The 14,006-nt window shown below is 35.9% G+C and overlaps 2 protein-coding genes and 1 long non-coding RNA gene across 3 annotated transcripts; 2 read left to right on the forward strand and 1 right to left on the reverse strand.

Annotated features, from left to right (window-relative positions):
* Positions 1–1,710: 1,710 nt before the first annotated feature.
* Positions 1,711–2,595, forward strand: LOC115714917 (pectinesterase inhibitor-like). Its single transcript, XM_061105421.1, has one exon. The coding sequence runs from the start codon at positions 1,775–1,777 to the stop codon at positions 2,351–2,353; it is 579 nt and encodes a 192-aa protein (XP_060961404.1). The 5' UTR covers positions 1,711–1,774; the 3' UTR covers positions 2,354–2,595.
* Positions 2,596–8,911: 6,316 nt separating this feature from the next.
* Positions 8,912–10,293, forward strand: LOC133032084 (uncharacterized). The gene is made up of 5 exons (XM_061105907.1): positions 8,912–9,125; positions 9,219–9,314; positions 9,467–9,610; positions 9,689–9,865; positions 10,021–10,293. Exons 1-5 carry the CDS (start codon positions 8,982–8,984, stop codon positions 10,291–10,293), a joined length of 834 nt encoding a protein of 277 aa, XP_060961890.1. The 5' UTR covers positions 8,912–8,981.
* A 710-nt stretch (positions 10,294–11,003) lies between these two features.
* On the reverse strand, positions 11,004–12,268 carry LOC133031779 (uncharacterized). The gene is made up of 2 exons (XR_009684848.1): positions 11,597–12,268; positions 11,004–11,499 (listed from the first exon to the last, which is right to left on the reverse strand). It is a non-coding gene; the product is annotated as an uncharacterized LOC133031779 (long non-coding RNA).
* Between the last annotated feature and the right edge of the window lie 1,738 nt (positions 12,269–14,006).

A 14,006-nucleotide genomic window follows, 5' to 3' on the forward strand; every position in this document is an offset into this window, starting at 1 on the left:
CCTTCGTTAACTCAAAACTGTCTTTTTTGATTCAAAGAGTTGTCTGGATTGTATACTGTTAAGAGTGCCTACTAACTAATCTAGGAGATTAAAGGAGATGCCAATTCGGAGGAGATTTTGTTGAATAAATTTTGGAAGAACTTTTGGAGCCTTAAGTTTTCCCCTAAAATGAAGAACCTGGTTTGGAGAGCTGGGAGTGGTTGTCTCCCCACGATGCTTCAGCTTCGCTCTTAGCATGTTGGAGTTGCATCACTTTGTCCAGTTTGCTTTGTAGAGGATGAATCCATTTTGCACGCATTGGTAACATGTCCAGCTGCTAAATTATGCTGAGATCGCGTTGGTATTGGAGCCGAAGTGCAGCAAGAGGCAAGCTTTTTGTCCTGGTGTGTTGGAAAATTTCAAATGCTCAATCGGGAAAGAAAGAAGCTGCTGGTGGAAATTTGTTGGTCTGTTAAGAATGCGAGAAATGACAGGGTTTGGCAAAATAAAACTGTTGCTGTGGATAGCATAGTTTCGTCAACAAAAGAATTCCTTAACCGATGGATAAATGCTCAAAAAGCTGGTTTCAAGGCTTCATTTTCTGGTTTTCCACCTGAGGACAGCTGAGCATTGGGTGGCTCCACAAGACAGTAGTGTTAATGTTAATGTTGACGCATCATTGTTCAGTGAAACCCGTCAAGTTGGGATTTCTTTGGTGACTCGTGACGCACAGAGTTTGTTGATTGAAGGCTGCACGAAGATGTTTCATGGATAGTTTTCTCCTACAACAGCCGAAGTCATGGGGATTCGAGAAGCACTAAGTTGGATCAAGGTACGAAAATGGTCACACGTTATACTTGAAACCGATCGTCTCTTGGTTGTTCAAAGCCTTACGTAGTTTTATTGTTATGATTTCCATGTTTGGTTAAATGGGTTAATGTATGTGAGACTATGCTTAATGATTTAAAAAATGTTACTATTTATTTTGTAAGACGACTAGCTAATATAGTGGTTCACAACTTTGTTAAAGCCTCTATATTGTAGCTTCAGTTTAGAGTCTATTCCTACTGATTTGTTACTTGTTTGGTAACTGAAACAATTATCTAATAAAATTATTATATTCAATTCAAAAAATAAAACTTTCATATTCAAAAAATAAAATGTCGAAAATATTTTTCTTTCATGAAGATGTTTATTATAGCTACAACGTTGAATTTATAAATTTTTGTAAAATTTTGAATAAAATTTTAATATTCTAATTTATTAAGCGTGTTAAAAGATCTTAAATTTATTTTTGATACATTAAATTATTTAAAATTAGAAAATAAATCGCACTTTGTATTTTATTTAATAATAATTAAGTCTATTAATTAAAAAAAGTTAAAAATACTAAAAAAATGTGTTTTCTTCTTTTTAAATAATTTACAGTTAAAATTTACATTGGTGATATTGTAAGTTTGTATGACACCTACCTGAACAAAATTAGAAAAATATTTTTGGCATGTGTTTTTGGAGGCAAAATTTGAGATAGAGTTTGTAGTTAGCATTCCAGTCTAAATTATATATCTAATAAAATACAATAATAAACCAAGTTTTTGCGCTAATTAAACACAGTTAAGTGTTATATTCCAATAATACACTCCTTACAAACTGCCGAATAACGTGCCTATCCGTTCAAACCAAAATGCATTCTCCAATATAAACCATTACACTAAAACAATAATCACCACGTAAACGTAATTTTAATCACTAGCTAAAGAAAGAATTAATTAACCAGAAAATTAAGAAAACAAAAATGGAGTACCACAACGTTACTACTTTGTTTCTTCTCTTCTTGGTCACCATTATTCTTTTCTCCATTGCGCCACATCCAACAACCGCAGCCGATCCAAACCAACACAAAACTGGCATCAAAGGCGCCACCCTAATCCCTACCGCGTGCCGGTATGCCGTGAAAAAAGGTTTCTGCAATGCAATGCTCGAAGCCGATCCCAACTCCAAAGATGCCGACTTACCCGGCTTAGGGCTCATCGCTCTCAGACAAGCGGCCTCTAATGCTTCTGATATCGCTGAGTACTTTAAGAATTTGTTAAATGATTCCAGCCTGGACCCTGAAGTCCAGGATGGCGCGTCGGAGTGTCTAGAAATGTACCTCGACGCGGCTGAACAGCTTGATGATTCAGCCGCGGCGTTGATGTCCAAAGGTTATAAGGACGTTAACGCTTGGGTCGACGTTGCCATCACCGACTCGAAATCATGTGACGTTGCACTTGTGGGACATGAGTCCGTGCTGGGTGGGAAGAGCCAAGTGTTTCGTTGGTTGTGTGAGAATGCTTTGGCTGTTAATAAAGTGTTGGTCGATGAGAAAAATTGAACAATAATATTGATTGATGTGTGTTCGTTGTCGTTTGGTCAAACGGGTTGTCGTTTAAATATGATCTTTGATCAACAATTAACGTAGTGATTAATCAGCTCTTTCATTGAAAATTGGCTAAATTATTGTGTTTGGTTGGTTGATGTATTGATAGTGTTTGATCTGGATACCGATTATACAATATTAATTCAACGAAATCACGGCATGTCTAATATAGATAAACATGTACATTTTTAATATTATATATTTTCTTCTATGGTTTTCTTTTTTTTTTTTTTTCAATGAGAGATCTAGTAATTAGAGCACTTTCATTAATTTTTTTATTCTATTTTGCAAAATATATCACTAAAATCTCATTATTTTTATTTTACCTCAACCTTTAATATTACACCATACATAAAGTTTCTTTAAAATACATCACTAAAATCTACTTTTTCAAATATTATATATTAATTCACTATAAGAAATGTCACTTTTGTCAGTACATTTTTGTGCTGGCAAAAATTGGTATTGCGCTGGTAAAATAAAATTTACCTATAATGTGTTGGTAAAAGGAGATTTGACAAATCAATGTTGGTATTAGAACTTTTGCTAGCATAAAATGAAAAGCACTGGCAAAAAACTTTTCTCAGCGCGTAAATGTGCTGATAAAAGTTAGATTTTAGCCACTGCAAATGTATGCTGGTAAAACTTTGATCTCTTTGCCAGTGTAGTTTGCGAAATGCGCTGGTAAAAGTTACTTTTACCAGTGCAGTAGCGAACTATGCTGGTAAAAGTGACATTTTTTGTAGTGATTTATTCATTTCAAACATAACATTAATATTTACACATATTTCTATATAAAAAGTAAAATTAAAATCTTAACCAATTAATAAAATATGTTTAGTTATAAATGTAGAACATATATAATAAATTTTAAATAAGCCTTAAAATAGAAAAAGAGTTTAGAGTTTCTGATATAGTGTATTTTTAATTTAATTCTTTAAATATTTTGAAGATTCTCTATTTAAAATATATGAGTATTCTTGTAAGGTTATTTAAGCCTTAAACATAACAAAAAGACTTGGCATACAACAATTCTATTTGAAAGTATGATTATATAAGAGATATTTATGTTGGACCAAAAATAAGGGGCAATAACTCATGAAAAATAATAAAAAAAAAATACATGGCAGCCATTGTTGCGGTCTGACGCTGTAATCCTGTGCGCATCAGTCAACTTTGATGGTTTTATCTCCTACTTACGTGTTCTCACTCGCCTGCATAGTCCACTTGGGTATTTCACTTTCTCCTTTTGCGAGTAGGTTTTGTCTCCACTGTACTCTTGTAAATAAAAAACTTTATATAAATTCTATTTTTGAAATTAGCAAATAGTATATATGTTTATTTCTCATTATGATTGAATAAATATTTATTTTGAATAGTATTAAGCCAAAATAGAAAAGGAAAAAAAAAAGAAAAGCTTTAAAAATAATAAAGTGAAAACTTTAGCATTTAGGTGGCGTTTGGTTGGAGGTAATGAAATAGAATGGAATGGAAATTAGGAAAGATTTTTCATTCTATTCTTTTGTTTGATTTCATATGAGTAATTTGCGGCAAAACCCCCCAACTCTTAATTTACTTGCAAAAAACCATCTAATCTCATATTTTGGTGGGAAAACCCTTCCAAAAGTACTCTTCCGTTTACATTTTTAAGGTGTCGTCTGTCCAGCCTCGTTAAGTCCTAATTTTGCTCACGTGGCAATGACAGGTCACTAAAAAATTGATAGTTTGAGGGATTTTGCCGCAATACTCATTTCATATTAAAGTATTAGAATATCATTTTAATGGAATGACCTTTTCACTATTTTGGTGGAATGACCTTTCCACTATTTTAGTAAAATGACTACTTTATTTTGAAATGGAAAGAAAGTCTATTTCATTACATGATGATAAAAAATTTAATAATTTTTTTATTCCATTTATATTCATATTCTCATTCTTATGTTTTTCATTTATTCCAATCAAACATCACTTAATAGCTGAAGATATAAATAAAAAAAATAATAACAATGTATAAAGAAACTTTAAAAGTTGCAATATTTATGATAAAATTATGTACCAAATATTTTTAAGAAAATGTTATATATCATGAAAATTTATCATAACAATTCATCATAAATGACATGGCATGCTATAAATTTTTAGGGACATGATTTGGTCCCGTTATGCCAAAATAGGGAATACAATCCCTGATTGTACTGTAGCCGTTGGATTGAATTGGGGGTTGATCTAAGGGCTGGGGTTAAAGTAGGGGTAGTTAGGGGGGGAAAAATGGTAACCGGTTGGTTTTTTGTATTTTAAATTAATTAATTTTTAAAAAAACTGACACCGATTGACGTTTGATGTACGTGACAGTTACCAATTTTTGAAAATACATTAGTCTTTCCTTCTTCTTCTTCGTGGGTATAAAGAGTTAGGTTTATTTTAGGGCAGTTGTTATTTTCTTTTTCTTCTTCAAATTTTCTTCTTCTTCTTCTCATTTTCTTCTTGTTCTTCGAATTTTCTTCTTCTTCTTCCCATTTTTTTTTTGTTCTTCACATTTTCTTTGGGAGAGGAAACTGTAGTACTTTCAGAGTTGGTGCACTTGGTTTTGTTTGTCTCTGGCTCCTTCTCCGAACGAGGTGGGTTTGTACAAGTAATTTTCTCATTCTTTTGCATATTGTTTGATATTTACTTTAGATAATGTTAGATACTAGTTAGGAAGGAGGTCCTGACTGCCATTCCTCGTGATTTTTTATTTTTCAATCAATAAAGTACTAAAAAATTATATAGAAATTTGTTGGTGTTAATCTGTTTTCAGAAAAAAAAAAGTTGTTGTTACAGTAAAACGTTGTATGTGTTCTCCTTCGTTATATTTTACATATTATTGTTATTTTTTTTATTAAAATGGAATTTTTGTTGTAAAATATATAGTCAAAAAAGTGGAAATTTCAAAGTTATGCAGATAGAACAAGAAAACTTAATTTGTTTCTCAGTTTGGGTTAAGTTGGATAGTAATGCATTTGTCATTCATGGAAAAAGAAAACTTAATTTGTTTCTCAGTTTGGGTTAAGTTGGATAGTAAAGTATTTGTCAAAATTGTGATGTGGTGTTCAATCCGTGTATTTGCATTGCGTATTTATTTTTTCTGTTCCATTTTTGGTTTATTGAGTAGTTTTAATCCGTTTTACGGTGCCTTAAATCTCGCTTATTCAAGAAGTTTTGATTCACGGGTTGCGAAAATTGAAGGTACATTTTATGTTCCCCAATTTTACACAAGTACTAGGAAGTAGTTTTGATTCGATTCATGTGTTTACCCTTTTTGTTTGTTGATTTATTGTGAAAGTGTGTTGGATTAATTTATACCCTTGCAGTGAAACAATTTTAATGAAAGAATGTAATGAAAGAAAGAAAAACAATGTAAACATTGGTATGTACGGTTGCTTTGAAAAATAATTGTTTTCGGAAATCAATTTTATTGACCAAAAAAAAATTGAAAGAAAGGAAAACAATGAAATGGTGATGGCTGTCATGTGTTGGGTAGTGAGTGATTTTTGTACTTTAATTAGAAGTTGTAGTTTGTATTTTCCTATTGTTATGAATTTATTTTGAAAAATTGGATGGTTTAGACGAGAAGATTCATGAGTTAATGAGATACACTATTGATAAAAACTATGGCAGTTGTGTTTTGTTGTGTATATCAATTATTGGAAAAGTTATTGAAATGGTTATGACAGTTAGTAGTGAAGCATTGTTTTGTTAATTCTGATATTAAATGTTTTCCAAATGGCTTTGTACTCTGTTCATCATGAATTAAGAGGTACAAGGTACCTAGATTGGTTAAGTTTGGGGAATTTTGTCTATTCATGTGTGTGCTTTATGTTGTTGGTTCTCACGAATTGTACCAACTCGTTTGTACCACTTTTTGGTTATGAGAGTTAGTAGTTAAGTGTTGTTTTGTTCATTGTTTTGGTTGTGGAAGTGTTGTCGTATAAATTTTGAGTATTGGAAATCATTTAGTTGAAAAGAGTTTCACATCATTTTAATGTACTTTAATGTGTAACATGCAAGAAGCATGAAATGTGTGTTTGAAATCTGAATTTTTCCAATGCCGAATGGTTAAGTTGATTTCTTTGTGATTTTGGGTGATTACAATGCACGATTTTCATTTTGTTTTGGTCAATTTTTTTTTTATATAGTGTATTTGTTGAAATATGTAGTCCTTATTGTTTAAATTTGTTTATCTTTAATTTGGTTAGGTTCATCATACATGGCCGGGAAACGCAAAAGGAAAGGGGGAAATGAACCCGTAAAGAAGGATGTCACCCCCGAGCCGAACGATAATGCGGTTGGTTGGAGAAATTTCTTGTAAGTTTTGAATGATGGATAGTTGTTTACTCGTGTGATTGATGGTTGACATTTATTTTATTATATATTTGATTGAAATTATGTCCATATGTAGCAATGCGAACTACAAAGCCCTTCGAGCACTCGAGAAGGGATTAACCGAGAAAGAGGTTTGATGTCGATCGTTACTTAATTTTTTTATATCAATTGTCCGTAATTGACGTAGGGTTGTTTGACGTACTTTACGATTCTTTCCATGTACTCGTAGTTGATGTAAGTTTGCCTCATATTACAGGCTACCGACAAATTAAAAGTGCAATATAAAGGTTTCACCGACGAGGAGAAGTCTGAGTGGAGAAGCTATGACCCTAACCCTAATCCCGCTAAGAAGGCTGTGCAAACAAGGGGAGGAAACCAAAGGCAGCTGATGCCAAGGGGAAGAAAGTGGAGGTGGATGAGGAAGAGGGTGCTCCTGATAGTGAAGAAGCATCTGTGTACGGTCGATGCTCCTTCAACCGTTTAATGAGGATTTGCAAGACCCTGAACCGGGAGCAGAAAGATGTGATCCAAAATGCTGGATTTGGATCATTCATCAGAGAGGATGCACCATACGTTGACACCCGACTAGTGAGTTGGTTAATCAAACATGTTGACCCAACCACTAGCATACTGGATTTGTATGGGAGGAAAATTCACTTATCTGCCGCGATGTTCGGAGATGTTATGGGGGTGGACGACGGAGGGGATCCCGTAGTCACCGAGGGTGATAGTGACACTCGATATCCGGAGGAGATATTGAACGTTGTCGAGTACACCGTGTCCTTGACAATGTTGGAGAAATCTTTGTTGGAGTGCGTTGAGGCGGACGGCCTATTTCTCATTAAATTTTCTTTGGTGGTCATAGGGACGGTCCTTGCGCCGAAAACGGGGTCGATATCACTTCGGGGTACTTGCACTCCCTTAGGGTTACCGGGGACATTCGCCACAAGCACTGGGCGACTGCGGGGTTCAGGTATCTGATGAACTCAATTTTCAGATTCCGAAATAAGGCGACGAAGAATGTATCCGGCCGCACCTTATTCCTCCGGGTACATTGATTTTGTTATCTTTCAATTATGTAAATGTGTTTATTCAGTTTATAATATAATATTGTCATTTATTAGTCGAATGTATTACCAATACATTGTTTGTTTGTGACAGTTGGTGTACTTGACTCACGTGGAGTGGAACTTTGGATATGTCGACCGAACGGCTCCCCGTTGATTTTGGGGTAGTAAACAATGTAAGTCCGCTTACAAATTTGTGAAAGACAATGGGGGTCCCAACAGCGACAAGGTACATCGAATTTTGGTTACAATGTGGTAAAGTGATTTCAGTTGATATTAATTATTTTGGGTTTGAAAAATTAAATTTGTTATGTTTAACAGATAACGCTCACTTCGAATCCCGTAATACCGCCCAACTACTACTCGGACTCGGAAGGAAGAAAGAGCGGTGACCACTTTGTCGGCTCTATCAACGAGTTGAAGGAGTACATCTCGAATGAGTTAAAGTCTCGGTTGAGATCATTTTCTTTGAAATTTATGGACAAAGGAGAAGGTGTAGGTGGTATTGACCGAGAGTTGGAGGAGGATGCCGCGGAAACGGGGAAGAAGGCGGAGTGCAGCTGGGCCGTGGAGGAGTCCCCGTTGAAGTCCCCCGTCCGTTCGAAGACTAATGTTGTTGGTCTATCCGACGAAAATGTGGTGGATTACGTAAGTACGCCTTCACTATCCGTTACAAAATCCGTTGAAGATGAAGGTGCCGCACATAAGACCTTCGACGATGAGGACTTTGATATACTCGAAGTGGCATCTTTACGGAATAAAGGCAAAGCCCCGTCAAATCAAAGAAGTCACGGTCGGAGAATGTGCCTTTAATTGAGGATGACTTCAACGATAAGGCGTACGAGCAATTCATTGAGTCGGGCGTAACCGTTGTCGGGCCATTCAAGACGAAGGAAGCGATCCCCCGTAACCAATATGGGTTTTACAAGTTTATTTTTAGCAACACGTTAGATCCGGGGTAAGTAAATGTTATTTTCGTATTTCTCATTATGATATACTTGTAGAAATGTTTAATAACGATTACATTGATTACAATTGAATCGTATATGTGCTTGCGAAATTTCGAAAGTTTGAAGTGGATAGGAGGTGCATGGCATCGTTGCGACCGTTGCGAGAAGTTGAGGGATCCGTAAGTGTCAAAGTATTAACTAAATATGTATCATTTATTGTACATGTGTAAATCATATTTCATTTTGTTGCAGATCATTGATCGTTTTTCTATACTAATGAACAAGTACGAACGTGATAGTCGATTACCTGACCAACCTCGTGTTTGGTACATGCCCACTCGCATCTCGGTAATTGCTTTCTTTGTACGCCTTATTTTAAATTTTGTAATTCAGTTTGGTTGTAATTTCTGTTACTTGAGAAGATGAACAATGCTTTTGCAGCAAAAAACTCTCGGTTCGTTTAATGTGAAGAGGATTGCGAAAGACCGGGAGTGGTCAAAACTGTTTTACGAAGACAACTTCGAAAAATGCGTCAAGGTACTTCATCATATACACATGGTCGTTCTTAATTGTAATTTTGAAAAGTGAGATATGTTAGCGATGCATATTGGTCATTGTAGTGTCGAATATCTATATGGTGTGTAATTTCAATTTATTTTTGACTTTATTGTTCCTCTATTCAATTGTAGATGTTTGTGCCGGTGTTGACTCTAGAAGGTGCACCACATTGGTTTGGTGCCGAAGTAAATATGAAGTCGAAGGTTGTCTCATTTATGGACTCCCTACACACCGCAATGAATGAGAAGTATCGTGTGGAGGCTACGAAAGAAATGGTCAACTTGCAAAGTTTCATTGTTTGATGTGAATAACTCATTGTGTACTTGACTCTAACTAATTGTATACCTTTGCAGTTGTCGACGTTGGACCTTTTGTTTGAGGAGAATAGGTCGAAGAATGTGACTTTCGTGGATTTCAGAATTGACAGGAAAGATCGCGGGCTTCCTCAACAAGACAATGACCGAGATTGCGGAGTATACGTCATGAAGTACATGGACGCTGTGGCCAATGAGGAAGAAGTAGTTGATGAGGTATACCACTTTTTAAATATTTCAGAATGTACTACGCAAGTTTGATTGAGATTAACGTTGTGTAATTTAAATTTTATTCGGTGTTTTACTGTGAAGTTGATTAGAGTTAATTACATTTTCTAAGTTTTTGTTTTTGTTTCTGTATTGTGGCACAGTTTCACCCGGTTGAGGCACGTTTGGAAATCGCTGCGAGGATCATAACTGATGAACAAAATGAAATTCGTACCAAAGTGGTTGAAGATCGTAGGGCTGCACAAGGCAGCTCATTTGCATCGTCCTCGGCCCCTTTGCGTAGTCCGTCAAAGTCTCCACGCGATCCTCGGTTCAGTACAGCGAAGTCTCGCAATGCAAACATGTTTCCCCCGTCAAGAGCCTCCCCTAGGCTTCGCCTACCAAGACTAAGATTTCATATGGTGAATAGTGTGTGAAAAACACTTGTGTTATTAATAGGTTGTGTTATTAATAGGTCGTGTGATTAGTGTGTTGTGTAGTTTGGATTTGGGAGCATAGGTTGTGTTATTTGTGTGTTGTTTAGTTTGGATTTCGGAGCATTTGGATTTAGACATCTGTTTTTATTAGTTCACGTTTGGAACTGGTTATTATGTTGACAGACTTGTGTTTATTTTAGTTTTGACAATATATTAAACCATACTTAGCAAATCTTTGTACTCATACCATAACAACTCTTACAATGTACCCATACTTGAAAGTAGTTGACTGTACTTCACAGAAATTATTTAACCAGAAAACAAAGGTGACTTCTTAATTTTCTTTATTTGTTTTTTTGGTGAAGAGGTGACTTCTTCTTAATTATTTGAAGGAAATCATGTTACTTGCCTAATCTTACCAAATCTTTGTAGTCATTAAACTTTAAACCGATTTTTCCTTAAACCGTATTTTCAAAACACATGTACTATGACATTACAAATAACGACAAAGGTCACTTGTTAATTGTTTGATGTTAGTTACCAAATCTTTGTAGTCATTCAACTTTAAACTGAGTTTTGAGAACATTTAAAAAAAAAAGATTGAAACCATACCATATCAACTCCCATTACTCTAACCAAATGTACCATTACTCTAACCAAATGTAAATAAACAATAGCCCCCTTAAATATGGTTTTTCATAACATAGTAATGAGGAAAAATATGGAATATAGAACATTCTCATTGCGCTACTTCACATAACAAATACGAAGATGTGAATAATATACAATTTTGCAACTTCACATTGAACCCATTGACGAAATTTGCTACAGAAATTAGAAATGTAGAAAACATAAAATTTTGAGAACGTTGTGGGTACTTCATACCAAATGAAATTTTCGTCATCATCCACACGGTTCTATTAAGATCTACACAATTAAGTTAAACAAGTTTTGAGAACATAAGACATACAAAACATTTGCATTTTGGGACAACCCATATCTTCAACGCAATATAAGTTGGACAATGATGAGAAGGCAAATAAAAATGATAAAAATTAATTTTCTAATAACATTCTCATTGCGTTTCTTATCTTCTTCGAAAATCTTGATTTGGTTTCGCAATCCAGGTGTAGCATCTGTACTTCTCTTACCATGTGATTTATCGATCCAACAAAAGTAATCACATCCTCGACTTTCATCGTTCTCCTGAGTTGAAAATAACCCTATTAGTTTATCATGGCTGCCTAAGTACAGAAAACATAAATGAGAAGTACTTTTGAATCTAAAAAGACAAAACTCTTACATAGTGTGGACATCCGAAGAATCGACGACCAGGATTTGCTCTACTACTAGAAGTCCAAACATAAGCTAGATCACCACAGTAGCAATGGGGGTGTCCCTGAAGTGAATTTCTCCAAGGCGGACCACCCCCATCGAACCCGCATGAGTCTTCTCCACCACCAGCCACCATGTGCGATGTACTATAATTTCTGAGTGAGGTGTACAAATTTTTTTTTTTTTCTAACTATGGTGGAGATAATGTGTGTCACTCACAAGTAAAGGGGGGACCTGTTTATATATAGGCTGTTCCAAATGAGTTAGTGGTGGGAAAATGAATTTTTTTAAAAAGTTTTCTAACATTATCAATCTTGGTGCCAAAATAAACCCCAATTTCAAAACCTAATTCGTACAACATAATAGGGCATGGCTGATTGTTTCGTTGGGAAGCGTATCATGTCATGTCTCAACCGGTCCTTTCTTTTAAAATAATATTTTAGTGTTGTGTGAATTGACAAGGTCCATCAATTGAACAGTGTACGTCCCATATTACATTACTAAATATTTGTTAAATCCATTAAATAATATTAGTAGGGATGCCAATATTAGTAAACATTAAATATTTTAATTTACGTTGATTGAAATTTAATTTTTCACAATTGTTACTCAAGTTTTGTTGTATTTGTGATAGTTTAATTATTGGTAATAGTCCAAATGGAAAAAACAGTACCGCATCGCACCATTTTCCGCAGTGCGAGTTACGCGATTTTTAGTTTCGCGGTGCGACCGCGGTTTGAGAAATTGGAAAAACCGCATGTATGGATTGGTTAAAAAAAAAAGGGTCAAAAACTACACTACCGACACTGCAAACACCCGAATATATTATTACCACACTTAATGATATAAAAATACAAACAAATACATTTATAAAAGTCTTGATTAATATTTCTTTATAATTATGTAGTTTTTTTTAATATTATATATAAAAAAAAATAATGTTGTCTACAGTGAACATCCTGTTACTATCAGTATCTCTGTCATGAAGCCGAAAATTACATGTTGGAATATTTTTTACAAATTTACAATTCTTCACGGGGGGTTCGTTATGGTAACAATGAACATCCTGTTACTATCAGTATCTCTGACACACAGGTTAATGCGAGTCACAGTAAGTACTCAGGTTAGCATTGGTGTAGCAGAGTCACTATCCTCAGGATCAACTCACTGAACGTCCTCTCGGGCTAGGGTTCTAATGAGCGGCAGTCAACCTTTCACAGCACTCACACTGCTACGGGCGGTGTTTTTGGTTAATGCGAGTCACAGTAAGTACTCAGGTTAGCATTGGTGTAGCAGAGTCACTATCCTCAGGATCAACTCACTGAACGTCCTCTCGGGCTAGGGTTCTAACGAGCGGCAGTCAACCTTTCGTAGCACTCACACTGTTACTGGGGTGTTTTCTGGTTAATGCGAGTCACAGTAAGTACTCAGGTTAGCATTGGTGTAGCAGAGTCACTATCCTCAGGATCAACTCACTGAACGTCCTCTCGGGCTAGGGTTCTAACGAGCGGCAGTCAACCTTTCGTAGCACTCACACTGTTACTGGGGTGTTTTCTGGTTAATGCGAGTCACAGTAAGTACTCAGGTTAGCATTGGTGTAGCAGAGTCACTATCCTCAGGATCAACTCACTGAACGTCCTCTCGGGCTAGGGTTCTAACGAGCGGCAGTCAACCTTTCGTAGCACTCACACTGTTACTGGGGTGTTTTCTGGTTAATGCGAGTCACAGTAAGTACTCAGGTTAGCATTGGTGTAGCAGAGTCACTATCCTCAGGATCAACTCACTGAACGTCCTCTCGGGCTAGGGTTCTAACGAGCGGCAGTCAACCTTTCACATCACTCACACTGTTACAGGCGGTGTTTTCTGGTTAATGCGAGTCACAGTAAGTACTCAGGTTAGCATTTGCGTAGCAGAGTCACTATCCTCAGGATCAACTCACTGAACGTCCTCTCGGGCTAGGGTTGTAATGAGCGGCAGTCAACCTTTCGTAGCACTCACACTGTTACTGGGGTGTGTACTCAGTTCATCATGAAGCGTACCGGATTCACTATTCTACAGTAATGATCATTTAAGTCTAGCGACGGCTACTCTGCGAAGAGTCACGTCAATCATAAGAAAAAAAGGACATTCTCCATAAAAACCCTACAGCACCTAGGGATTTCACCATGCATCACCCATGGTATATTCATCGGAAATGCCCAACTTTATGGATACTTACAGACACATGTGTAAGTACAACTCTAGGGATTGCCCCACTCAAACACTATAAATACCCCCTCAAAGCTCATTTAATGGGGTCGGAGAATCTTGGCTGCTTAAGAGCAAACAGAGAAAAAACTCACCAAGAACATTCTTTGTATTAAAGAGAGAAACATTCT

This window comes from Cannabis sativa, chromosome X, assembly GCF_029168945.1.
Source record: "Cannabis sativa cultivar Pink pepper isolate KNU-18-1 chromosome X, ASM2916894v1, whole genome shotgun sequence".
In the NCBI taxonomy this organism is placed as follows: domain Eukaryota; kingdom Viridiplantae; phylum Streptophyta; class Magnoliopsida; order Rosales; family Cannabaceae; genus Cannabis; species Cannabis sativa.